The following is a 27,668-nucleotide window of genomic DNA, read 5'->3' as shown; positions in this document are numbered from 1 at the left end:
ACATTGTCTGGCACATGATCTTCTCCTTGTGCCGCCTCACCATAGTACCACTTGATGGCACCACGGGTTTCTTGGACTGGTGGTCAGCTGCCAGCCACACGTCGACGGCTAGCCTACAGAAGCGCACAAGCTCCCTCATTTCACTTCAGCATGGATAATTTGGAAACACCGCAACACTTGCGTCTTCAAGGGCGCCCACTCATATCACTCTCTCATCACCGAGTAGATCAAAGATGACGCACGCGCTTAGGCCATGGCGGGCGCCAAAGGACTAAGACATGATCTTACCTGTATCCTGAACCTCCGTAGGGCCTGAGCAACCCCTCCTTCTTCTGATCCCCGCATCCCTGGTCATGTCTTCCTGTGTACACTTTGTACTTTTAAACCTTCTATCAATAGAAAGATACGCAACCCACGTATTCGCGAAAAAGTAAAGGAAAAATTCATGTATCCGTCGATCCAGGAGATGTAGCAGGGTGCGGCATCCGGGTGAGGGCTTGCTAGGACCTCACCGGTGGGGGAAAGATGCAGATATTTGGCGTCGCTTGCAAAAGAGTGGCAAGATGTTGACGGTTTGGTTGCAGGATGTGGGGGTTCGTCGATGTAAGACGCTGATGGGCTATAGAAGGATGGTCAGGGCAGGGAGGGGGGGGGGGGGGGGGGGGGGGGGGGGAGGATTGGCCCGGCTGGGCGGAGAATCAGCACACAGGCACACAGATGGCGGCGGCATGCAGTTAGGCCGGCTCAAGTTGACGGCTCGACAGAAGCCAGGAGGAAGAAGAAACAGTAGCTGTGGAAGGAAGAAGAAGAAACTGGAGCCGTTGGATTTGGATCCAATGGTTATGGAAAAATCGACTGCTTTCCTGACTTATAGTTGCTCCGTAAGGAATACATCATTCATCTTCCTTTAATTCTGAAACTGAGTACTCGAGTATGCAGGTAAACATGGCCCGAGTGCAGCCAACGCGATCTTCGTCTCTTGGATGGCTATCGGAAACGTCCTGGGATACTCCTCTGGCTCCACCGACAAATGGCACGAGTAAGTGCCGATCATCATGTGCATATACCTTGATCCAGTAGCGGTGCGGCGAATTGAAGGTTATTTTGATGCGTACCTGCACAGGTGGTTTCCCGCCCTCCAAACAAGAGCTTGCTGCGAAGCTTGCGCGAACCTCAAGGCCGCCTTCTTGGTCGCAGTGGTGAGCACGGAGCGGCTAATCAAGCGCGCAACCTCAAGGAACTGCACGTCTATTTCATTAGGTGTTCCTAATAATTCGGATCTCATTTGCATGTCGCGCGTCTTGATTTACAGATATTCCTTGGTTTTTCGACGGCGGTAACAATGATCTTTGCAAAAGAGACGCCGTTGAACCCTGAGGTGGCGAAGCAGGGCGAGGGGGAGGCGACGGGCCCGCTGGCTGTATTCAAGGGCCTAAAGAACCTGCCGGCCGGCATGCCACAGGTGCTCATCGTGACCGGCCTCACGTGGCTGTCATGGTTCCCCTTCATCCTCTTCGACACCGACTGGATGGGCCGCGAGATATACCATGGCAGGCCGGACGGGAGCCCCGCGGAGATCGCCGCCTTCCAGGAGGGCGTCCGGCAGGGTGCCTTCGGCCTGCTGCTCAACTCTGTACTTCTCGGGATAAGCTCCTTCATGATCGAGCCCATGTGTCGGAAGCTCGGAGCAAGAACCGTGTGGATCGCTAGTCAGGTCCTCGTGTGCATCGCAATGGCGCTGGTCGCCATCCTCGGCGCATGGTCGCTGGGCGACTTCGGCGGCAACGTGCAAGACGCCGCGGCAACGGAAAAGGGCCTGAAGACATCAGCCCTCGTCCTTTTCGTCTTCCTCGGCCTTCCCTTTGCAGTAAGCAGCATACATTGATAATGACATCGTTAAAACTTAAAGCAGCTCCGATCAATTAATTGTCTCTGATGGCTAGTTTCGCGCCCAATGCCTGCAGGTTCTATGCAGTGTCCCGTTCGCCATGACGGCACAGCTTGCCGCGAGCAAAGGTGGTGGACAAGGTGAGCTAGCTGCTGTGAACTGATCGTGAACTTTGAACAGTGTCCAACTCCAATAATTATATTTGTGCGGCAGGACTGTGCACGGGGATCCTGAACATCTCCATCGTGACGCCCCAGATGATCGTCGCCATCGGCGCTGGGCCGTGGGACGAGCTGTTTGGGAAGGGAAACATCCCGGCGTTCGCCCTCGCCTCTGTGTTCGCCTTCGCCTCAGCCGTCGCCGGGACAATCATGTTGCCCAAGATGTCAAAGAGCAGCTTCCGGTCCGTAAGCATGGGCGGAGGACACTGATAACAGGCACCTGAAATTTTTCATGCGCTCAGTTGAATCTGCAGCCGTCCATTCCCATAGTTCGTGATTCGTACGTGGGGTGTGTTTGAGCTGTAGTTGACTGACACAACTTTCATTTTCAGTGGATTTTGTTCAACGGAATGGGCCTCAGCCCCTTAGTTTTAGGTTAGTGAGTTATGCATTAGCCAGGTAGTAGTCCATTTGTGTTTTAGTTGATGCTTGTTGTAGCTTGGGTCACTATTTCTCTTGTTTTCTTGTTAAATTCCTCTTCACTTTTATAGCAATTGTGATGGCCATTTTAGAGTTTCGTGTTCGTTTTGATTTGTTTTCATGATCCAAGTGCTCCGAGAATTATTTTTCTTTAGTATATACCAGCCGTTTTCCCTCTTTGTGTATGTCGCTATTTTTTTCTGCGTCCGCAAAAAAATCGTCCAAGTGATTCTTGTGTATAGTTGTATGTGCCAGTCTTTTTTCTCTCTTCGTGCCACTATTCGTTTGTACGTGCACACAGTGCACAGGCAATATCAATATGAGATGCAATTCTTTTTTTTTTTGCGGGGAATATGAGATGCAATTCAACTGTGAGGTGTTTGTATATGCACGTTCCGAGGCAATACTATCGACATGACTAAGACAATGAATCTCCCACGTACACACGCAAGTAGTACTATGTAATATGTGTGCAAATTATTTTGGAGTCTTAGAAACTGCATTGTTATATGCTTCTTCTTGCATATTGTGAAAGGGTGCAATTTTTCTCTTTTAATTTGTTGACATCATTTTATTTTTTATTTTCTTTCTTTATTTAGGGTAAAGAAATGTCTTGATTCATTCTTCCCAGTAAAACTTTAGAGTTTAATTATGTTTTAGTTTTTGTTTTATATACAATTTTTATTACCAGATCCTGCGTTTTAATTTTGTGATTCATTTAAGGTAGTACCATCAGCATGAGTAAGAGAATGAATCTCCGATGTACACACACAAATACTATGTAATATGTGTGCAAATTATATTGGATTCCAAAACATCACACCGTTATTTATTTCTTCTTGCATATTGTCAAAAGATGCAATTTTCTCTTCAAGTGTTGTCATCATTTTTTTTATTTCTTTATTTAGGTTAATAGAAATGCCTTTATTAATTCTTCCTAAGAAAAAAAATTAAAGTTTTCTTTTGTTTCATTTTTATTACTAGACCCTACGTTTTTATTTTGTGATTGATAGAGGCAAAGGTGTCCCGTCTTTCGATGAGATGGTGGCTATCGTTTTGGAGGAAGTCGACTTTGACGATCCGACTACGAACGTGCAAGGACGTCGTGCCTTAGCAATCGCTAAACCAACTCCGAGAGGTTATTGACCACGCCGAAGCACGATCAACCTGACCACGAAGGTCTGTTTCCTGCAGGCAAACGAAGAACAGGCAAGAAACAAAGATTGCAATCTGGATATTGCGAATATAAGAGGAAAGCTTTATTGATCAAGGTCGAATATAAGAGGAAAGCTTTATTGATCAAGGTGGGGTTCTGTGACGCCTTTGTTTGGTCGTTGAACACAAACGAAGTACGCAGAGTTGCAGCTATGGCGAACTTTAATCTAAACAAAACCCAAAGTCTAAACGACGCCCTAAGGGCTGTATATATGGAGGAAGAGGGGGGAATTTCGTGGCCCTTGAGGGAGGGGTCCGAAACCAACCCTAACTCTTGTTTCCCCACACATACGGACTCTAAAAACAGCCTATACTTATGTATTTCGAAATTATATGGGCCTGGCCCAATAATAAGGTGACGCAGCACCTAGAGTAGCCTCTGGACGAAATTTATGAAGTGGCATCTTGTATATTTCATCCAAGGCTTCATGCACTCCTTATGGTGGCTTCAAAGTCCTGAAATCATCACTTGTAACTCTGTTCTTATTCCGCTTGCGCATGCCATCATCTCCAGGCTTGGTCTTGCTCCAGTGTCCATCCCTCTTATCCATGCCAGACCCTTCATTTGTAAGCAAAACAAATGTATCCAATTTAGGCAGCATCATATTCTAAAGAACATTAGAATCATTACCAAGAAATGGAAGTACCTGATAATTTAATTGGTGTGCACGACCTCTAGTAATTGGTCCAGTATATGTAGCAGTAGGGGCTGTGGGTGTAATAATGGTATTGATGTCCTCATCAGCCTCCCCTTCTTGAAATGAAGTCGTCCTCGACGGAAGCTCATCTTTCTCACCCAAATAAGGCTTCAAATCTGCAATGTTAAAAGTGGGACTAACCCCAAAATCTGCAGGCAACTCAAGTTTATATGCATTATCATTTATTTTCTCTAACAGTTTAAAAGGACCATCAGCACGTGGCATTAGCTTTGATTTGCGCAAATCACGAAATCTATCCTTACGCAAATATAACCAAATAAGATCTCCAGGTGCGAACACAACATGTTTTCTACCCTTATCTCCAGCAAGTTTATATTTAGCATTCATACGCTCAAATGTTTTCCTTAGTTAACTCATGCATTTTTAAAATCAATTCAACACGTTGTTTAGCATCAAAATTAACCTTCTCCGAAGATGGAAGAGGCAACAAATCAATGGGTGCACGAGGTAGGAAACCATACACAATTTCAAAAGGGCACATCTTAGTAGTAGAATGCAACGAACGATTATAAGCAAATTCAACATGAGGCAAGCATTGTTCCCACATTTTCTTATTATTCTTCAAAACAACCCTAAGCATAGTAGACAATGTTCTATTGACTACTTCAGTTTGTCCATCAGTTTGGGGGTGACAAGTAGTACTAAAAAGCAGTTTAGTCCCAAACTTAGCCAATAAACATCTTCAAAAGTGGCTAAGAAATTTAGTATCACGATATGAAACAATAGTATTTGGCACACCATGCAAGCGAATAATTTCACGAAGGAACAAATGAGCAACATTAACAGCATCATCGCTTTTATGACATGGTATAAAGTGTGCCATTTTCGAGAATCTATCCACGACAACAAATATGCTAGCCCTCCCCTTCTTTGTTCGAGGTAAACCTAAAACAAAGTCCATAGATATATCCTCCCAAGGAACACTAGGTACAGCAAAGGCATATATAAACCATGAGGATTGAGTCATGACTTAGCTTTTGGACATGTAGTGCAGCAAGCAACAAAACGCTCAACATCCCGTCTCATCTTTGGTCAAAAGAAATGTGTAGCAAGTACGTCCTCCATCTTCTTCACCCCAAAGTGTCCCATTAATCCTCCTCCATGCGCCTCCTGCAACAAAAAAAGACGAACAGAGCTAGCTGGAATGCATAGCTTTTAGCACGGAACACAAAGCCATCAGTAATAACAAACTTGTTCCACGTTCTTCCTTCTTTACAATTATGCATTACATCTTTAAAATCAGCATCATGCACATATTGATCTTTGATGGTCTCCAAACCAAATATTTTAAAGTCAAGTTGTGAAAGCATAGTATAGCGACGAGACAATGCATCAGCAATAACATTTTCTTTACCCTTCTTGTGTTTAATGACATAAGGGAAAGTCTCAATGAATTCAACCCATTTAGCATGTCTATGATTCAGTTTAGCTTGACTTTTAATATGTTTCAAAGATTCATGATCAAAATGTATAACAAATTCTTTGGGCCATAAATAATGTTGCCATGTCTCTAAAGTCCGAACAAGAGCATATAATTATTTATCATAAGTAGAATAATTAAGACTAGGCCCACTCAATTTTTCAGAAAAGTATGCAACAGGTTTACCATCTTGTAATAACACACCTCCTAATCCAATTCCACTAGCATCACATTCAAGCTCAAAAGTCTTATTAAAATCAGGAAGTTGGAGTAAAGGAGCATGTGTCAACTTATCTTTCAATACCGTGAAGGCTTCTTCCTGTGCGGTACCCCAAACAAAAGGCACATCCTTCTTTGTAAGCTCATTGAGAGGTGCAGCAATGATGCTAAAATCTCTCATAAAACGCCTATAGAAACCAGCGAGTCCAAGAAAACTCTTCACTTGTGTGACCGTTTTGGGCTGCGGCCAACTCTCAATAGCTTCAATCTTGGCTTTATCAACTTCAATTCCCTGTGGAGTAACAACATAGCCAAGAAAAGATACTCGGTCGGTGCAAAAGGTGCACTTCCCAAGGTTACCAAACAAACGTGCATCACATAGAGCAATAAAAACAACACGTAAATGTTCCAAATGTTCTTCCAAAAATTTGCTATAAATCAGTATATCATCAAAATAAACTACCATAAATCGTCCAATGAAAGCACGTAAAACTTCGTTCATTAGTCTCATGAAAGTACTAGGCGCATTAGTTAACCCAAAAGGCATGACTAACCACTCATATAAACCAAACTTAGTTTTAAATGTTGTTTTCCATTCATCTCCCAATTTCATACGAATTTGATGGTATCCACTACGCAAATCAACTTTGGAGAATATTGTAGAGCCACTCAATTCATCAAGCATATCATCTAGCTTAGGAATAGGATGACGATAAGGAATAATAATATTATTAATGCCTCTACAATCAATACACATACGCGACGTACCATCCTTTTTAGGCACTAGTATAATAGGAACATCACAAGTACTAAGAGATTCACGTATATAACCTTTGTCGAGCAGCTCCTGTACTTGACGCATAATCTTCTTCGTCTCCTCTGGATTGGTACGGTATGGTGCACGGTTGGGTAGCGATGCACCGGGAATTAAGTCAATTTGATGCTCAATCCCTCGAATAGGTGGTAATCCCGGTGGCACGTCTTGTGGGAAGAAGTCAGCGAACTCCTGCAAAATGTTAGTGATAGCAGGGGGGCAAAGAGGAAGGCACGTCCTCGAATGAAAATAATGCCTCTTTGCACACAAAAGCATAGCAAACAGATTTGCTAAAATTTAGCTCATCAATATCAGATTTGGTGGCAAGTAAACATGCACTTTTCAATTTAATTTCAGAAGCAACACTAGATGGTTTATTATTAGGCTTCATTTGTTGCTCAAATTATTTTGCCACAATCTAATTTTCACTCTTATTTTTCTCCTGTTTTGCTTTATTAGCTCTATTAATATCATCTTTCAAAATGGAATCAGGAGTCATAGGAAGCAAAGTAATATTTCTATCCTTATGAACAAGAGTATACTGATTGTTTCTACCATGGTGTACATAATTTTTATCAAATTGCCATGGTCTACCAAGTAATAAGGAACATGCTTGCATGGTACCACATCACAATAAACATAATCAGCATATGTAGAGATACTAAAATGCACACGAACAATACGTGTTACCTTAACCTTGCCGCTGTTGTTGAACCATTGGATGTAGTAAGGATGTGGATGTGGTCTTGTGGTGAGAGATAGCTTCTCCACCATCTCCATGCTAGCCAAGTTGTTGCAGCTCCCTCCATCTATGATGACGCAAATAGAACGTTCCTTCATAACTCCCTTTGTATGGAACAAATTATGCCTCTGATTTTGCTCAGCTTGTGTAACCTGCACACTCAAAACACGTTGAGCAACTAAACATTCATACCTGTCAGCATCTTCTGGAGCCATGTATTGCGTCTCATGATCAGAATCATCTCCATCGTGTTCTTCACGTGTAATAAGAGCCAAAGTCTCCTCATCATAGTCAGTAGCGGACTCATACCCACCATCCTCAGTAGCAATCATCACACGCTGAGATTTGCATTCCCTCGCATAATGACCTCTTCCCTTACAACGATGACAAATAATATCACTTGTGTGCCCTGTTGATGCCATGGAAGAAGAAGAACTCTGTGCAGGCCCGGCAGGTGTGCTCTTGGCAGATAGTGGTGGTTCTGCCTGCTTTCTTGTATCACGGTTGGAGGTGGCACCTGATGGAGGTGATGGTGCAGTGGAAGTAGAGGATGCACGTGGTGTCCATGATGAAGGTCGACCTGCAGAAAAGTTAGTTCGCGCCAATGCCTGTCGAGCCTGCACTTCACGTTCAGCTTTACAAGCAAGATGGAATAAATGAGTGATATTATTATACTCTAGAATGGTCTGAATCTCTCTATTTAATCCACCCATAAAACGTGCAAGCATAGCTTCATTATCCTCAATAATACCACATCTAATCATGCCAGTCTGTAATTCCTGATAATATTCCTCTACAGATTTTTTTCTTGTCTTAAATGCTGCAATTTTTTAAGTAATTCACGTTGATAATATGGTGGAACCCAACGAGTACGCATAGCAGTTTTCAAAGCAGCCCAAGTAGTTGGCATATTATTCGGATATAATCTATGATGTTCAGACCACCACACACAAGCAAAACTAGTGAAAGCACAAAGTGCAGCAGCAACACGTCTCTCCTCGGGATATTCTAAACATGTAAAACGTTGTTCAGTTTTTAACTCCCAAGTAAGATATATATCAGGAACATATCTACCCTCAAATGGTGGGATATTCAATTTTAGTTTAAGAAGATGATCATGATCTCGTACCTGAGCTGGTAATGCAGCCCTACCATTGCGATTATTTGCATGTGGACGACCGGGTGCTGGTGGTTGCATGTAGTTCTAAATTTGATCAACCTCATCCTCGTAATCTCTCGCATAATCATCCTCCTCCTCATCGGCAGCTGGATCCACAGAAGTATCAACAGCAACACCAACAGTTTGGCCAGGCTCAAGAGGGACACGGCTCGCTCGGCGGAGGGCTGTTTCGCGACGTGGAGGTAGTCGTTGTTGTTGTTCTTGTGGCAGAGGTGCGGCAGGTGCAGCCGGTGGGGGTTGTGGAAGACGCGCAAGAACTTCATTAAATTTGTTATCGAGCTTTGTTTCATACGTCTTCTCAAAGCCAGTTATCTTATCCATGGCCTCTTCAAAATTGTTCAGCACATCTTGCACCCGTTCAGTCATCATTTGCTGAAATTTATCATGCAACTCCTTATTCGTCATGTTCTCCCAGTCAGTCTCATTGACTTGTGATCCTGCCATGGTTAGCAGCAATAGAAACACACAAGAATATGATCCTACAGACTACTAGAAAATGGTGGTGGTGGGGCGTCACAAATCCGTCAAGCAAATCTCAAATTCTTACCAGTTCTTACCAAGCAGCAGGTGGTGATCGGCAACCGTTGTAGTCAGGGCAGGATAGGCAACCCAAGTCAAACTAATAGGATAGGCACGGAATTTTTTTGACAAATTTTTTGTTTGGAAATCTGGGCAGCGACGACGAAAAAGTGCGACAAAAAATCACTATGATGGCGAGTGTCTCAAAACGCTCTGTGGGACCTAAAAATAGGATAGGGAAAATATTTTTGGTCGCCAAAATTTTGGCCTAAAAACTGCCCGGGGATCTCCAGACTTTTTTTCTTTTTTTTTCGAAACCTACTCAGGCAAGGAAACACGAAACGGATGGATCTCGAAAACAAACCTAATATGAAAAGACTCGGATTGGTGGTGGACAAGTAGATGTATATGTGGACTCGGATTGGTGGTGGACAGGCGGATGTATATGGCAGCGGTAAGGAATATGTTGATGCGGTGGCGGCGTGACAACTTGTGAACAGAACTTGAAACTCTAAAGAACCAGACGCTAAGACCAGCAACTTGACACGGCGATGCAACCGCAAATTCAACAAAGCAAATACAGAAAATATTATGCAAAGGCTTAGATTGGTTTGGATAGGATGAACTAGCCCTATTTTGTGTGTGTGGCTTTTTCGTGGACTGTAGGTAAGAAGAACAGACTCGATCTAAACTATGAAAAACTGTAAAATCTCATTGAGCAACCTGAAAATCTGATACCACTTGATAGAAGCAAAGGTGTCCCGTCTTTCGATGAGATGGTGGCTATCGTTTGGAGGAAGTCGACTTTGACGATCCGACTACGAACGTGCGAGGACGTCGCGCGTTAGCAATCGCTAAATCAACTCCGAGAGGTTATTGACCACGCCAGAGCACGATCAAACTAACCACGAAGGTCTGTTTCCTGTAGGCAAACGAAGAACAGGCAAGAAACTAAGATTGCAATCTGGATATTGTGAATATAAGAGGAAAGCTTTATTGATCAAGGTGGGGTTCTGTGACGCCTTTGTTTGGTCGTTGAACACAAACGAAGTATGCAGAGTTGCAGCTATGACGAACTTTAATCTAAACAAAACCCAAAGTCTAAACGACGCCCTAAGGGCTGTATATATGGTGGAAGAGGGGGGAATTTCGTGGCCCTTGAGGGAGGGGTCCGAAACCAACCCTAACTCTTGTTTCCCCACACATACGGACTCTAAAAACAGCCTATACTTAAGTATTTCGAAATTACATGGGCCTGACCCAATAATAAGGTGACGCAACACCTAGAATAGCCTCTGGACGAAATTTATGAAGTGGCATCTTGTATATATCGTCCAAGGCTTCATGCACTCCTTATGGTGGCTTCAAAGTCCGGAAATCATCACTTGTAACTCCGTTCTTGTTCCACTTGCGCATGCCATCATCTCCAGGCTTGGTCTTGCTCCAGTGTTCATCCCTCTTATCCATGCCAGGCCCTTCATTTGTAAGCAAAACAAATGTATCCAATTTAGGCAGCATCATATTCTCATGAACATTAGAATCATTACCAAGAAACGAAAGTACCTGATAATTTAATTGGCGTGCGCGAGCTCTAGTAATTAGTCCAGTATATGTAGCAGTAGGGGCTGTGGGTGTAACAATGGTATTGATGTCCTCATCAGTGATCATTTAGGGTGATACCATCGGCATGAGTAAGACAATTTATCTCCAAGGTACACACCCAAGTACTATGTAATATGTGTGCAAAATTGATATGACCAAAGTGGCACCCAAGATACCCTTAAGTACTATCACCACACAATTTGATTCAGACTATGGTGCTAAGAATGATAGTGCAGCTAGTGAGAGCAGACTCAGTATGATACCACAAAAAATGCATCTGGGAACAGATGGAAAGTTGCGAGTATTATGCGGTCCAAGGATAAAAGAAAAAAATAAAGATGTGCAAACGCTTAGAGTTCACTACAACATTATTTAACCAATGAAGAGCAAGGAACCAGAACCAGAAGGGGTGCAACCCAGGTTCAGAACTCCACCAGGATGTATCAGGATCGGTACAGTTTCAGTTGCCAAACAAGGAGTCCATGTTGCATGTAATCTGAAGATGCATGCATGCGTACAAGATTTTTAACTAGAATATTTTATTAACAGGTTTCCTAGATACTACTACTAGTTACGGCTTGATTGTTTAGTTACTTTTTGAGTTAAATACATCGGAGGTGCCTAAACTTGTCCTATGCGGTCAGTTTGGTGCCTAAAGTTATAAAATACATGAAACTGGTGCTCAAACTTGTCCGGTCGTGCAAATACGGTGCCTTCATCCGTATTCCAACGTACGTGTTGTCCGCGTGGCGTATGTGCCCGCTCATGAGGAATTATTTTACAGAAAGCAACCTCGAATTTTATTTAATCATGTAGGAAAGTTTTGAAGTATACGATATGCAAGATAAAAATAAAGTGGAAAAAAACACAGAGGAGTTTCGAACGAGGCACCTCCTGGTTAACTACCGGCAAGATCTAGCCATGCAGCTCAACTTTGCTTTCCATCAGAATATTAGCAAGAAAGCTATTGTAGACTGATTGACGCGTTTATGCATCATTTATTTATTATTTATTACCAATGTTTATTTTTTATTTTTTCCAAGTTCATGTTTAGTTTTATGACACACAATTTTTCCCATATAAAAATACAATAATTACCAATATTAAATTACTTTGTATTTTCAAATCTTTCTTCTTCTTTTGTTATCGTGTACTTTGAAGAGGTAAACTGAACTTTTTCAAAATTTTATGCTGATTTAAATAGTTCAACCCATATTAAATACTATTGTGTAAATTCATATATCTTCATTCTGCACCAGAAGCACACACAATTATTGTGTATCTTCACTCTATTTCTAGAATACCCAATTATTAAAAATTTGACAACTTTGTATTTTGAAACTATTCAACATGTATTAAAAATCATTTTCTAATAATATTAAATTCTACAAATGTATCCAAACATGTCAACCATGTTTGTAGAAATATAAGGATATTCAAAACAATTTTAATAAGCGTTGAACATTTTCTAAAAACATGTTGTGCCTTTTGTAAAATACACATTGTCATTTTTAATACATGACAAAGATTTTTCAAAAACACTTATAGTTTGTTAATACCTGTGAAACATTTTCCCAAAATATGTTGAACATTTTTCAAATGGACTAAAACTTTCTTCTAAGTTTATGGCAGTTTGTAATATTTTTCAAACATTTATTTTTTTCAAATAGTAAAAAAATTATAAACACGAACTTGAAAAAGTAAAAATAAAACTTTTGTGGACCCATACGAGCAGCATATAGAAACAAAATCGCTTGAAGAGGTACATAGCGATCACAACGGATTTTTGGAGCACGGTGGCCGCTGAGCACATTTTTTGAAAGGGTAAAAACCGTCACTTAAAAGTTACCATTTATTTATTTTTCAACAAAAAACATATGCATGTGCTATAAGTGACTGTCAAATTTCGTCTAAAATGATGTTATATTATACCCTGCAATAAAGACAAAAATCCGGCGAAAAAAAGAGCTGTTTTTTTTGCATGTATTTGTCTTTTTCGTATCTCTCACATACAAGTACAGATTTTGATGAAATTTCACACGATATATTACACTTGTATATGTGCACATATAAAAAATTCGGGATTTTTTGCACTGTAAAAATCCGTTTCTTTGAAGTTCAAAAAAGGGCACAATATGCCCGTGCTGCAAAGTTACAAAAAAGGCGAGACCACAGAGGCAAGCGCCCCCTGTATATTTTTATAGAAGAATTACCTTTTACGTAACAACGCAATATGTACAGTTCGACTTCATGATTGTCTATTCAGCAGAGTTTGGCGTGGTGGACTCACACATTTTCTTTAGTTTTTGTCTGTCATACGCTTATACCGACAAGGTTTTTCTTACGTGATTAAATTAAATATGAGGGGCTTCCTGCAAAAACAATCTCAAGCGTAGGCCACCTAGCACCTTCCCCGCTCTCTGCCACTGACATGTGGGGTTGTCACGCCACGTGGGCAGAGCATACGCCCAGATACGGAGGGAGGCACCGTATTTGCACAGACGGACAAGTTCAAGCATCAATTTCGTGTATTTTACAACTTTAGGCACCAAACTGACCGTGGAGAACAAGTTGAGGCACCCCTAGTGTATTTATCTCTTACTTTTTATTTGGTTTACTTTCATAGTCCAAGTCTGGCACGGTTTGTTTAATTAGGCAAGATATTTTGGTTAGTGGCGTCGCATTGATTCTTTCCTTGAAGGAACATGGGCTGGCTATTTAACGGCCAGGCTACGACCATTGTACAGATGAGTTTTGAGTTTTCGTGAGTTATAAAAAAAGTCAGAAAATGCCCATGTTTGGGGCGATCCAATCTTGAGTATTTTATGTGATTATCCTTCGAGAGAATCTATTAGCATCGAAGGATTGATCATCGCATCGACGCCAACGTGCTGATCCAAGGGGATCATTATCTTTGTTCGTGTACTGATCGTGCACGCGTAGAGATTGCTATTGGAGGTTGCGAGGTGGAACACGGGGAAAGAACTGTTGATCTTGCATCGTCGTGAAAGGTCGGGCTGTGTACACGTACGAATTAGCGTGTCGCTAGCTTGTGCCTCATCAAGTGGAATTCAGAGCTAAGGTGAGTCACGGCGATTCAGTTTGCAATATTGTCTACGGAGGCGAGTATGGAGGTGTTGAGCAGGAACATATTGATGGAGGAGGAGGGCATCGGTGAGGTTGTTCTTTTTCGCACACGTTGCGTCGTGAAGAAACGGTGTGTCAATTTGACGATCGATGAAGGTTCTGCGGTCAACATGGTGAGCATCGAGGTGGTGGACAAATTGGGACTAAATATGGCACCTCTGGAAAGACCGTACACGCTGAAGTGGTTCAAAGGTGAAATAAAAATTACGCATCGGATTTTGCTAATTTTTGATTTGGAAAATATTGTTGTGCGGATTATGTTTGTCCTGTGCCCATGGTGTCATGCCATATGCTACTTGGAAATCCATGGTGCAAGCGCGTCGGAGCTGTTCGGAATGCCAAGAAAAATACTTACTCGCTATCATGGAAGGGCCAATGAGTTTGTTTTACTCCAATGCCAACAGATGTATTTGTTTCAGATTGGAAAAGTCGTTTGTTGAAAAGAAGAGATGAGCAAGAAGAAATAAAGGGAAAAAATGATGGACCGATAGAGGGGTTGAATCTTTTGGTGGAGAAGGTGAAAGATGATTGTGTTGCAAAGGGACATTGGTGGAGTGTTTTTAAACACAGTGCATGATCAAGGACCGTGCATCTAAGATGATAATTGATGGCGGCAGTTTTACTAACGCCATTAGCGAAGATCTCGTGCAAGAATTGGGTTTATTCATGTGGCGGCACCCGCAACCGCACCACGTGGAGTGGCTATATAACTTTGGGAAATTAAAAATTCACATAAGGTACGTGTGACATTTGTTGTTGGAGATTATGTTGACAAGATGGATTGTGATGTCATCCCGATGAATGGATGTCAGTTACTATTAGGAAGACCATGGCAATATGATCATGATGCCGTGCATGCGGGAAAATCCAATACATAAACATTCATGCATGATGGAAGGTTGCGCATGCTAAAACCAATGGTGGACAAGTCAATCAATATAGAGATACAAATTCCAAAGAAGGCAATGCAGAAAATTGACATGAAATAAGGGACGGTTTTGTTTTAAGGGCGAGAGGATGATATGACCAAAGTGGCACCCAAAATACCCTTAAGTACTATCGCCACACAATTTGATTCAGACTATGGTGCTAAGAATCATAGTGCAGCTTGTCAGAGCAGACTCGGTGTGATACCACAAAAAATGCATCGAGGAACAGATGGAAAGTTACGAGTATTATGCGGTCCAAGAATAAAAGATAAAAATAAAGATGTGCAAGTGCTTGGAATTCACTACAAGATTATTCAACCAATGAAGAGTAAGGAACCAGAACCTGAAGAGGTGCAACCCACGTTCAGAACTCCACCAGGATGTATCAGAATCGGTGCAATTTCAGTTGCCGTAATCTGAAGATGCATGCATGCGTACAGGATTTTTAATTAGAATATTTTATTAAGAGATTTCCTAGATACTACTACTAGTTACGGCTTGATTGGTTAGTTACTTTTCATTTGGTTCCCTTTCATAGTCCAAGTCTGGCACGGTTTGTTTAATAGGCAAGATATTTGGTTAGTGGCATCGCATTGATTCCTTCCTTGAAGGAACGTGGGCTGGCTATTTAACGGCCAGGCTACGGCCATTGTACAGATGAGTTTTGAGTTTTTGTGAGTTATAGAAAAAGTCAGAAAACGCCCATGTTTGGGGCGATCCAATCTTGAGTATTTTCTGTGATTATCCTTCGAGGAAATCTATTAGCAACGAAGGGTTGATCATCACATCGACGCCTACGTGCTGATCCAATGGGATCATTATCTTTGTTTGTGTACTGATTGTGCACGGGTAGAGATTGTTATTGGAGGTTGCGAGGTGAAACACGGGAAAGAACTGCTGATCTTGCATCGCCATGAAAGGTTGGGACGTCTACACGCACGAATTAGCGTCTCGCTAGTTTGTGCCTCATCAAAAATATACCGGAGTCCAAAAAATCACACTATTATATGATTATCCTTGCATAGTGTGAAAAAGATGCAATTTTCTCTTTAAGTTGTTGTCATCATTTTTTATTTTTTGTTTCTTTCTTCATTTGGGGTAATAGAAATGCATTTGTTCATTCTTCCTAAGAAACTTTCAAAAATTAATTTTGGTTTCATTTTTACTTTATATTTATTTTTTATTATCAGATTCTACGTTTTTATTTTGTAGTTCATTTAGGGTAATACCATCGGCATGAGTAAGAAAATTTATCTTCAACGTACACGCACAAGTACTATAATATGTGTGCAAATTATACCGGAGTCCAAAAAATGCACTATTATATGACTATCCTTGTATATTGTTAAAAGGTGCAATTTTCTGTGTAAGTTTTGTCCCTTTTTATTTTTCATTAGGGTAATACCAATAACTTTAATTCATTCTTCCATACAGAACTTTTGTTTTTAATTTTTTTGGTTTTCTTTAACTTTTATTTTTAGTTACCATCTTGTGGTTTTTATTCATTTAGGTAATACCAATGGCATGAGTAAGATAATTAATCTCTGACGTACACATGCAAGTGCTATGTAATAGGTGTGCAAATTATACTGGAGTCAAAAAAATTGCACTATTATGTTTCTTGCAATGAAAAAGTGCCATTCATGTGCAAAATCGTGTGCAGGTTTTCTCTTTTATTTTTCATTTTCCTTTTTTATTAGGAAGTACCAATGCCTTTCATTCATTCTTCCTTAGAAAACTTTAATTTTATATTTTGTTAAATTTTAATTTATTTTAGATTTTTTTTACCAAATCCTAATTTTTTATGATTCTGATTAAAATATTTAGCATGAACATTGCTAAATATAGACTAGATCCATATACTAATCTTTCTATAATTACTATGTATGCGTGAAAGCAAACATACATGTCAAAGCAAAGCATATATACATGGTAACTGATATAGTACAATGCTTTCCACGTATAGTGTATGTGCATGCATAATGGAGTTATTCCAGCCTGTATAGTAGATAATATCTGCTCTCCATGCAAGAAAAAAAAGATAATATCTACTCTAGTATTGTAGCTGTAGATTAGTGTATGCGCTTTTGCATGTACAGTGTAGTACTAATCGGTACTGGTACGCAGCAGCGGCCATGCAGTTATTGGAACCCATAGTCCCATATGCTTAATGCTTAGAGCATTTAGACCGGACCTACAAATTGCCCTCAAACACCCGGGCGGGCTAATTAGTCACAAAATATTCGAGCCAGTCGGACACCTCAAACGCCCGGGCTGACCAGCACCTCTAATATGCAGCCCAAATATAGAATGGATATGAGGTCCCTGGACGTGTCTGTCATGTAGAATGACGATGGGTCCCATGTGAAATCGTCCGGAAACCCGGCAGTACGACGGATGCCTCCCTCGTTGCCGCGAGGTGAACGTCGTGTGGCGCCGCTCTGGCTCGCCGTCCAAGGCCAAATCCAGCTATTTAAGTCGGCCGGTGTTCCCCATCCCTAGCCCATCCACCTCTTCTCTCTCTGTGTCGCCACCCGAGCCCGTGCGCCTCCTCTTCCCCGCTCTCCCACGCTCTCCAGCATTGCCATGGTCCAGCAGAAGATCAGCACATACACTATGCCGACACCGGAGCGCCGCGGGCAGATCTCGGAGGAGATCCAGGCTAGGCGCACCGCCTGCATCGCTGCCGGGCTGCCTCCGGAGTTGCTGGAGCCGGAGGAGGAGGAGGAGGAAGAGCAACTGCCGGAGCCGATGGAGGTGGCGAATTTGGAGGAGGACGAGGCGGAGCAGCCTGCTCCGGGTTCACCATGGAGGAGGCGGAGGTGGAGTTCACCGTCACCCAATCCATGGAGATGACGGAGCAGCAGCAGGCGGCGACTGACACGATCTTCGCCGAACTCGATGTCGGGATAGAGGAGGGGGCTGGAGCGAAGCAGCCGGATGCGCCGGAGGAGCTAGAGCTGCAACTGCCGCCCACGTACCTGGAGCCGGACACAGAGATAGTCGACATCTTCGACGGGGAGTAGCTAGGTGAACTACGTAGTATGTATGTTTTTTTTCCTTTGCATGCTTTTGTATATACTAGTGGACCCGTTGCGTCAAATGACGCAGAGGCACGCTAAATCCATGTGTGCGACAAATATGTACGTATTTCACAAATACAATAAAACCATGAGTTCACTTGCAATTTTTTCATATAACTCACTTTAGAATATCTTAAATATAGTATATGAATATACTAAAAATAATAAAGTAGAGTATATACTACCACATGGTAGTATATGAGAAATGGGTGTAGCTACACCCGGTAGTAGGACGCATTTTCCCTATATATATATATATATATATATATATATATATATATATATATATATATATATATATATATATAAAGTTGATAGTAGAAAATACATGCTACCATGTTTGCAGAGACATGTTGCATCCAATGACGCAAAGGCACGCTAAATCCATGTGTGCGATGAAAGAAATATCCATGGTTTGATCCCCTTGAATAGGAAACATGGTGGACTGTTGTCTACAAATATATATATATATATATATATATATATATATAGATATATATATATATATATATATATATATATATATATATATATATATATATATATATATATATATATATATATATAGACACACACACATATTTTAATTTAATAGTATGAAATACATGGTACTATGTTTGCAGAGATCCATTTAACATGATGTTCGCAGATGGCACGGAGACCCACTAACACCATGTGTGCTTTGAAAAAAAATGCATGCATCAATAGACTTGTCAATGGGCAAGCATGTATGACAACTTAAACATCAGAAGCAAGCACGGTGAACAAAATTACCCGTTGCGCCTGTCGAGGAAACGACACCTATGGGATCTCCTGGATCCCTTCTACGGTTGGCCGGGAAAAGGAGTGCACAAAGAGCAGATCTAACAATCAACGCGAGGGATTTTTATGCAGGTTCGGGCCGCTGAGAAGCGTAAAACTCTAGTCTTGTTTGTAGTGTATTTCCATGTTCTTGAGCTTCGGCTCGTTGCTACGCATGCAAATTGGGCCGGAAAGTCCAAAAAGTCCCTTCCTGCATTGCCCTGGGCCTCCTTTTATACCAAGGGGCTACCACAGTGGCGTGCAGGCACACAGGAGGTGTAAAGTGCTACAGTGCACGTGCTTATCACTGACGTCTTAGGACAAACGCATTAAATGCGCTGCTTACGTGCCCTCTAACTTTAATGGGGACGGAAACAGAGCCCGCCCCATCCGTCGCTGCCTCACCCCGTCTTGACACGCATCCAGGATGACGAGGCATGCAACGCCAAGCTGACTGGCTAGCCGCTGCGCTGGAGCGGTGGTAGGATCTTCACGAAGAACTGCATGCCGCCACGCAGGTGCTTGCCTGGTTGGCAGGGCGGTGGAGTCTTGTCATGCACGAGCCTCGCCGTGGCCTTGCAAACGTCCCCGGCAAGAACCTTGCTGGGAACTTTGCCTTCTGGTCTTCACAAAGATTTGCATGCCACCACGCAAGCGCCCCTGGATCTTGGTCTTGACATTCTCGATGGTGTCAGAGCTCTCAACCTCAAGGGTGGTGGTCTTGTCAGTGCTTCGCAAGCCGTCCCGGCAAGGATCTTGTCGGGGCTTCGCGAGCCGTCCCAACAAGGATCTTGCCGAGGGTCCAGCTTCTCTTCTGCTCTCTGATTACTGGCTTGGACGCCGTCTTGGCCGTCTTGTATTTTGCCCCCAGCTGCCCCCGTCAAACCTTGCCGCGGGTGCGGCTGCAACTGCCCGTGCACAAGGAAGGGGTACCAAAGGGCCCAAACTTTAGTACACCGACGGGAGCCCCCGGGACTGGGCATACACGAGTGAGAAGCGTCGTTGGGCCAGGCCCAAATAGTGCATGGGCACGCGTGGCACGGGGTGAGGGAGTCCTGGATTAGGGGGTCCTCGGGCGTCCGGACTATGGTACGTCGGCCGGACTGATGGGCTGTGAAGATACAAGACCGAAGACTATCTCCCGTGTCCGGATAGGACTCTCCTTGGCGTGGAAGGGAAGCCTGGCATCCTGATATGAAGATTCCTTTCTCTGTAACCGACTTTGTACAACCCTAGTTCCCTCCGGTGTCTATATAAACCGGAGGGCTTAGTCCGTAGGGACAGAGAATAAGACTCATAGTCATACAGGCTAGACTCTTAGGGTTTTAGCCATTACGATCTCGAGGTAGATCAACTCTTGTAATACTCATATTTATCAAGATCAATCAAGCAGGAAGTAGGGTATTACCTCCATAGAGAGGGCCCGAACCTGGGTAAACATCGTGTCCCCTGTCTCCTGTTACCATCGACCTTAGACGCACAGTTCGGGACCCCCTACCCGAGATCTGCCGGTTTTGACACCGACATTGGTGCTTTCATTGAGAGTTCCATTGTGTCGTCGTCAAGAGGTTTGATGGCCCTGTCAATCATCTACAACAACGCTGTTCAGGGAAAATCCTTCCTCCCCGGACAGATCTTCGTATTCGGCGGCTTCGCGCGGGCCAACTCGCTTGGTCATCTAGAGCAGATCGATAGCTACGCCCCTGGCCATCAGGTCAGATTCGGAAGCTTGAACTATGTCGCGGACATCCACGGAGACTTGATATTCGACGGATTCGAGACCGCGGCAGTAGTCGCTCCCTTTCACCATGATGGACATGACTTAAATCTGTCATCGAACCATACCCAGGAGATAGCGCCTGCAACTGCTCCGGCTCTAGATCCGGAGCAGATCATGCCATCCGAGGACAGGAGGCTTAACCCTGCCACGGAGGCCACAGACTCAGCGGCGTTGGAGCCGCACACAGACCCAACCTCAAGTGAGATCTGCGTTACCGGAACCTCGGACACGTTTCCGGCTGCAGGTTCTGAAGCATGTGCGTCCGCGCATGACGAGCCTGATCGGGCGACGATCGTCGAATTCAGCTCCGCGGACATCTTCCGGCACTCGCCTTTAGGCAACGTGCTAAACTCATTAAAAACACTCTCCTTAGCGGGGAACTCATAGCCGCATTATATCCGGTTCGAACTGGAGGCTGATGACGGAGAATTTTGTTTCCCACCCCCGCCCACTTAATAGCCGCGTCGACCACATTGACCACGCCGCGTCGAGAGCACCAGGGCGGTGGATGACGGCGAGGCCTAGGAAGGGGACGACGCGGAGCCGGGGAAGACGCGGCAGTGGATGCCCATGCATAGAGGAGTATGAGGGTTCACTGGTTCGCTGCGGTGCGAGGCTGCCGTCGCCGCAGAATAACAGGGGGTGTGGGTGAGTAGAGGGATGGCCTGGCCAGCGGTGGGAGTAGTAGGGGGCGGTGAGGCCTCCGCCGCATCGCAGTCGGCCACGGGAGGCAGGAGCACGAGGCACGACCGGCGCTGGTTTGGGCGGCTGGAGCAAGAAGACCAGAGGTTGAAGAAGCACTACGGCCGTTGGATGGACATCGTACGGTCACTGGAGCTAGAATCGTGCATATTGACTAAGTTGACAAAGCCCTCCGTCCCCGTCAACTTAGTAGGCCCACAAGTCAGCCTGCCACTATACTGGGTCCCAGCTAGCAGGGGGAGTATTCATTTTTTTGTGCGTAATAAGGAGGCACTTCCTTGCGTGTGAAGATATAGCTGGTGGGTCCAAACTGTCAGCGGCGGTAACTTTTTTTCGCAAAATACAGAGGCCCTTTCGGTGGGTCCCAGATATCAGGTGGAGGAATTATTATTTTTCGCATAATAAGGAGGCATTTCCTTGCGTGCGGCCGTGGACCCAGCTGTCAGCCTCTCCACGTACAGTCCACTTCAGATGCATGTCGGTCGTTGACCATGTTGACCAGACCGCGCCGAGAGCACCAGGGCGGTGGACGACGGCGAGGCCTAGGAAGGGAACGACATGGAGGCAGGGAAGACTCGGCAGTTGTTTCCCACGCGGAGGGGAGTACGACTGTACGAGGGTTTACTGGTTCGTCTGCCGTCGCCGGAGAATAACAGCAGGTGTGGGTGAGTAGAGGGATGGCTAGGCCAGCGATGGGAGTACGGTGGGGCGGTGAGGCCTGCGCGGCAGCACAGCCGGCCGCGGGGAGGAGAGAGCAGGCAATCCCGCCGGCGCTTGTTTGAGTGGCTGGAGCAGGAAGAGCAGAGATTGAAGAAGCACGACGGCCGTTGGATGGACATCCAACACTCACTGCTTGTGCGTCAACCTTTTTTTAGGAAAGCCTCAAATCTGTGGAAAACATCATACAACCCATCTGCCATTATTTCTAATAATTTACAGCCCGTTTGCTAATTTTTAAGGTTTGTTTTTGGAGCCCATATTCTTTTTGTTAGCATTACAGCCCATATTGTGGCCACGGTTAAAAAATTATATGAAATTTTGCATATTTCGGTGCGGTCCGAACTGTTTTTAATCCCGAAATTTCGAGTCACATTCAAACTGATTTAAAAAATAAATGTATATCAATATAAAATCCAACAAATTGTCCACGCATAAAAATCAATGCAATTTAAAATCTCGAAATGAAAAAAGGAAATTTGAAACTAATTGCTGGTTTGATGTGTTTAAAAAATGTATAGCCCATTTCTCATTACTAATAGGCCATTTTCTCGGCCAGCCGAATGAAGCTCTTCTCGTCTTGAAAGATTTGCAGCCCAACAGGCCTGACAAAGCGACTTACTTGGCAAATCACAAAAAAACTGGGCTGTGGCCGTGGACCCAGCTGCGGCCATGGACCCAGCTGTCAGCCTCTCCACGTACAGTACTCTTTCGATGGAAGTCGGTCGTTGACCACATTGACCACGCCGCGCCGAGAGCACCAAGGCGGTGGACGACAGCGAGGCCTAGCAAGGGGACGACGCAGAGCCGGGGAAGACGCGGCAGTGGATGCCCACGCGGATAGGAGTACGAGGGTTCACTGGTTCGGCTGCGGTGTGAGGCTGCCATCACCGCAGAATAACAGGGGGTGTGGGTGAGTGGAGGGATGGCCTGCCAGCGATGGGAGTAGTATGGGGGCGGTGAGGCCTCCGCGGCAGCACAGCCGGCCACAGGAGGCAGGAGCAGGCGGCACGACCGGCGCTGCTTTGGGCGGCTGGAGCAAGAAGACCAGAGGTTGAAGAAGCACTAAGGCCGTTGGATGGACATCGTACGGTCACTGGAGCTAGAATCGTTCATATTGACTAAGTTGACAAAGCCCTCCGTCCCTGTCAACTTAGTAGGCCCACAAGTCAGCCTCCCACTGTGGTGGGTCCCAGCTGGCAGGGGGGTATTCATTTTTTTGTGCGCAATAAGGAGGCACTTCCTTGCGTGCGAAAATATAGTTGGTGGGTCCGACCAGTCAGTGGAGGGAATGTTTTTTTCGCGAAATACAGAGGCCCTTCCGACGGGTCCAGATGTCAAGTGGAGGAATCATTATGTTGTGCGTAATAAGGAGGCATTTCCTTGTGTGCGGCCGTGGACCCAACTGTCAGCCTCTCCACGTACAGTCCACTTCCGATGGATGTCGTTCATTGACCACGTTGACCACGCCACGCCGAGAGCACCAGGGCGGTGGACGACGGCGAGGCCTACGAAGGGAACGACACGGAGCCGGGGAAGACACGGCAGTGGCTGCCCACGCGATGGAGAGTACGAGGGTTGACTGGTTCGGCTGCCGTCGCCGGAAAATAACAGAAGGTGTGGGTGAGTAGAGGGATAGACAGGCCAGGGATGCGAGTATATGATGGGGCCGTGAGGCTTGCCCGGCAGCACAGCTGGCCACAGGAGGCGGGAGCAGGCGGTTCCGACGGCGCTGGTTTGGGCGGCTGGGGCAGGAAGATCAGAGACTGAAGAAGCACGATTGCCGTTAGATTGACATGTAACAGCTGATGCTGGTAGAGTCGATTGTTGACTAAGTTTCTTTTTTGATAAACCTTGTGTACGCATGAACTTAGTAGGCCCACAAGTCAGCCTCCAAATCTGTGGCAGACAACATAGAGCCCATTTGCTATTTTTAATAATTTGCAGCCCATTTGCTAATTCTTAAGTAATTTATTACAAGCCATTTTCTGCCCAGGACCACGGTCAAAAAGTTCAACCTTATTTTGCATATTTTGGTGGAGTCTGAACTTTTGTAATCCCGAAATGATAAACATTTTTTTAAGAACTTATTGATTTGCCAAAAAAATCATTTTGTTTTTGTAAGCAAATAAGACGTGGGACAATTGAGTTGGTTTAAGGGAAAACCAGTGGTAAAAAAAAATCAGCGCTGGGAGGGAAAACAACAACAAAAATAAGGATGTAAATATGAAAAGGGAATTTTATGTATTTTCAGTATAATGATACGTGTATATGAACTAGTAAAACTATAGGTAGAGATTAGAAAACTGATGTAGGGCATGCGTTTCAAGAGGAAAATAGAACTGGGTTGTGTGTTTGATTTAGTAAAAAAACTGCCTGCGGATGTTGTAAGACAAAATATAACTAACGCTGGCGGGCCGAAGGCCAGTAGATACCTGCTGGATCTTTGTGCCCCGTTGTCGTCATGGGCTGGGCCTGTTAAAAACAAAACCAAGCCTGGGCAGTTTACAGCCCAGTTGAAACTTGCTCGACCTGAAAAAACAATATACGTGCTCAATAAACGAGAGAATTCTGCAAGTACAGACTGATAACTGGGATGCAGCAAGGATATTGTTTTTTCATCGTGATAATAAGAGCATGCACTTGTTTCGAAAAATTTGGAGAACTGGGAATTCGAACGGCAGGTGCTTATGCTACCCATCAAATAAAAATCAGGTGCCTGAAAACTCGTTTTGAAACAAATGATTCAACTTTATATCCACGTCGACCCTCGGCATGATGGTTGGAAGCAAATGCCAAGTTCATACCAAAAGATCGTTAACAACAATACCAACTTGTGGATGACAAGGTAGTACAAGTACCAATACCAAACTAACTTATAATCTTTTTACTCCTGGCCCTAGTGTTCATCTGGTAGAAAATCTTGCAGAGGACCAGCTCCCAGGTCCCCGAGGTGGTACTGGTGCATCACCCAGTTGGTCCTCTGCTGGTCGAAGTTCTTGTTGGTGTGCAGCACCAGAACCTTTTTGCTGCCCGTCTGCCGGCCGTTGACCATCACCAGCAAGGTATTGCCGGTGTTGTGCCACATCGCGTGCATGCCGCACTCCGACTGTATCTTGCGACGTGTCCACGTGCCTCTTTTGAACGCCCTGGAATTGCGCTGAAAGAAATGCTTGCTTAGGCCACTCAGTGTGATACCTGCAGTATTGTCGAATACATGTTTTAGTGTACGTAGTTGACATTTTCATAACATCTTTGGCATGTTGCAGTCACTTGTTTCAATTTTTATTAACTGTCAAATTGTAATTGCTTCACCAGGTTTGCGTCTAAAAAGAAAAATAGAGCTATAAACAAAGGAATATGTTTGTGCAAGTAGACGGCCGATCGGTGTCTTACCTGGAAGTTTCTCAGGATGGGTGTAGCATATGCCGTGCTCGTTGTCGATGGTTGGTATGAACAAATCGATGAGAGGGTGAGATCTCGTGCTGTCAGCACTCACTTTGGCCTCAAGGTGCTCGATCAGCTCCTGATCCGTGGGATGGAACTTGACGCCAGCCGGCAGCACCGGCCAATCCTTCTTCGACTTGCATGGGTTAATTCTAGTTATATGGTACTCAATGTATGATCAATCGACTGTTTTAAGTGAATGATGAAAGATTTCGACAGATAAGTGGTACTCCGAATCTGAAGTCCAGAATACCCGAACACGTCGCCGGGATTCTTGTGTCACCTCACGCGCAGCGTGTTGTCACATCAATTCAATGTGTGGACATGATGAATAATTTGACCGATGTATACTAGTACTGCTACTGTACCACTTACTAGTCGTATTTAGTGTCACATTTTAACCATAGGTTTAACTAACAAGTACGCACTTGAAACCTAAGTGATATATATATATACTACACAACATTTCCATCATCATTATCAGTACATCCTGCGCAGGTGAGTTAGGATGCACTTGATCCCAGAAAGGTATCTATCCATCAAACCAGAGGAGTGCTTCAAACTAACAACAGTACATAATATCCAACAAAAGAGGGTCGTGCTACAGCAGCAGAATGCATGGCTCAGTCTACATATTAGTATGAATCAAGTTGTGCATATTTGCTGTTGGTATGAACCACATCGCCGCATGTCGGGTTTGCAAAAGCCATCCATCGCATGGAAGCTTGATGATGTAGGGTGGAACCCTATACGGCCGATCTTTCATGAAAGGAGCATATCCCGCATGAACACGAAGAACACGAGGGGAAAAACACAAGGGAATCACGAGGGAAACACGAGAGAAATCACTCAACCAACAAGAATAGATCACACATGTGCTAGATCCATGCACACAAAGGGAGATAGACGATCCAAAGCCAACAAGGGACGATACATAGGTAACCGGTTCTTCTCCGTGAGGAGGTCTTGATGGGGCCACCCAAGAGGGGGTCTTGAATCCGCTTGGAAGGATCTTCTCCGAGGAGGCGCGATCTCCGAGGAGAAGGTAACCAAGTGGATGAGCAAAGCTCTCACACAAACATGAGCTAATCCTTTGCTGACCCTAGCTAGGAGGAGGGAGAGGTCTATTTATAGTCTAGGTGCCAAAGAGGGGCGGAGTGAAGGGGTACATGGGCCTCAGCCCGCAACTGGACACAGCCAGGGGTCGGACGTCCGTAAGGTTCCGGACATCCGGAGGTTCGTGGGCATCCGGTCGTCCGGGGTTCCTCGGACTTCCGTAAATTCGGTTCTGTCGGGGAAGTGTCGGTCGTCCGGAGGGGCTCGTTCGTTCGGAGCCTGGTAGTTGTCGGTCGTCCGGGCTGGGCCGGTCGTCCGGAGCCTGTAGCTTTCGGTGGCCTGCGTTCCTTGGGCTGGCGTGACCTTCAGGTGCAGGATGTCTGGTGGCTGTAGCTTCCGAGGCAGCCTTTCTTCTTGTCCTCCGCACTTGGTGTCCTTGCCGTCTTGTCCATTGGATGTAGATGTTCCGTGGCTTTCCTCCAAGTACCTGAGCACACATAGTGTTTCCGTTTAGGTAGTAGCCATGTCTCATGTGTCGAAAGTGAAGGTTCGGAGAGGAGCGAGTCACCTTGTGTCCAATGCCGTATGTTCGAGGTCTCGTCATATGTCCTCTTGGGGTTTGGAGAGTAGTCAGATTGTACATGGGGATGAACGTGGGATGCTCCGCATCATCTCCCCCCCCCTTGGAAAAGATCTAACCTCGGATCATGATCCTCATCACCATGGAAATGGTAGTCGTGGACGGACTTGTAGTTGGACGAAGTTGAAGGCATTGCGCAATCCAAGTATTCCAAGGTGTCTCTGGTATGTGGTACTTGCAAAATGAGCAAACACAAAGTACACTTGGAAATGCAATGGTTAGCGCACACAAAGTGTCCATCATAGAAGAATTAGTCCGTGCGGCAAGATTGTTCATGACAAAATGCATGAAGCTTATCGAGATGATCTAGAATGATATGCAAACATTCATGGGGTAATTAGCATGGTGCACAAAGCGAAAAATTCTACCATTGTGCAAAATGATGTCATAATGGGACGGTTTATCAA

General features: G+C 44.5%; 1 protein-coding gene across 2 annotated transcripts; it reads left to right on the top strand.

The window, feature by feature from the left end:
* The first annotated feature begins 659 nt into the window (after window positions 1-659).
* LOC109766592 (sucrose transport protein SUT3) lies at window positions 660-2,893 on the top strand. Of its 2 annotated transcripts, XM_040401198.3 has the most exons (6): window positions 672-881; window positions 940-1,039; window positions 1,124-1,199; window positions 1,313-1,867; window positions 1,965-2,028; window positions 2,102-2,634. In XM_040401198.3, the coding sequence occupies exons 2-6, from the start codon at window positions 984-986 to the stop codon at window positions 2,317-2,319; spliced, it is 969 nt and encodes a 322-aa protein (XP_040257132.1). In that variant the 5' UTR covers window positions 672-881; window positions 940-983; the 3' UTR covers window positions 2,320-2,634. The 2 variants fall into 2 exon arrangements, with proteins under 2 accessions (XP_020180959.2, XP_040257132.1); XM_020325370.4 differs by having other exon boundaries at window positions 660-1,039; window positions 2,102-2,893.
* The last annotated feature ends 24,775 nt before the right edge of the window (window positions 2,894-27,668 follow it).

This window comes from Aegilops tauschii, chromosome 1, assembly GCF_002575655.3.
Source record: "Aegilops tauschii subsp. strangulata cultivar AL8/78 chromosome 1, Aet v6.0, whole genome shotgun sequence".
NCBI classification, from domain to species: domain Eukaryota; kingdom Viridiplantae; phylum Streptophyta; class Magnoliopsida; order Poales; family Poaceae; genus Aegilops; species Aegilops tauschii.
The sequence above is the reverse complement of the archived record's forward strand: the minus strand, read 5'-3'. Positions and strand labels throughout refer to the sequence as shown.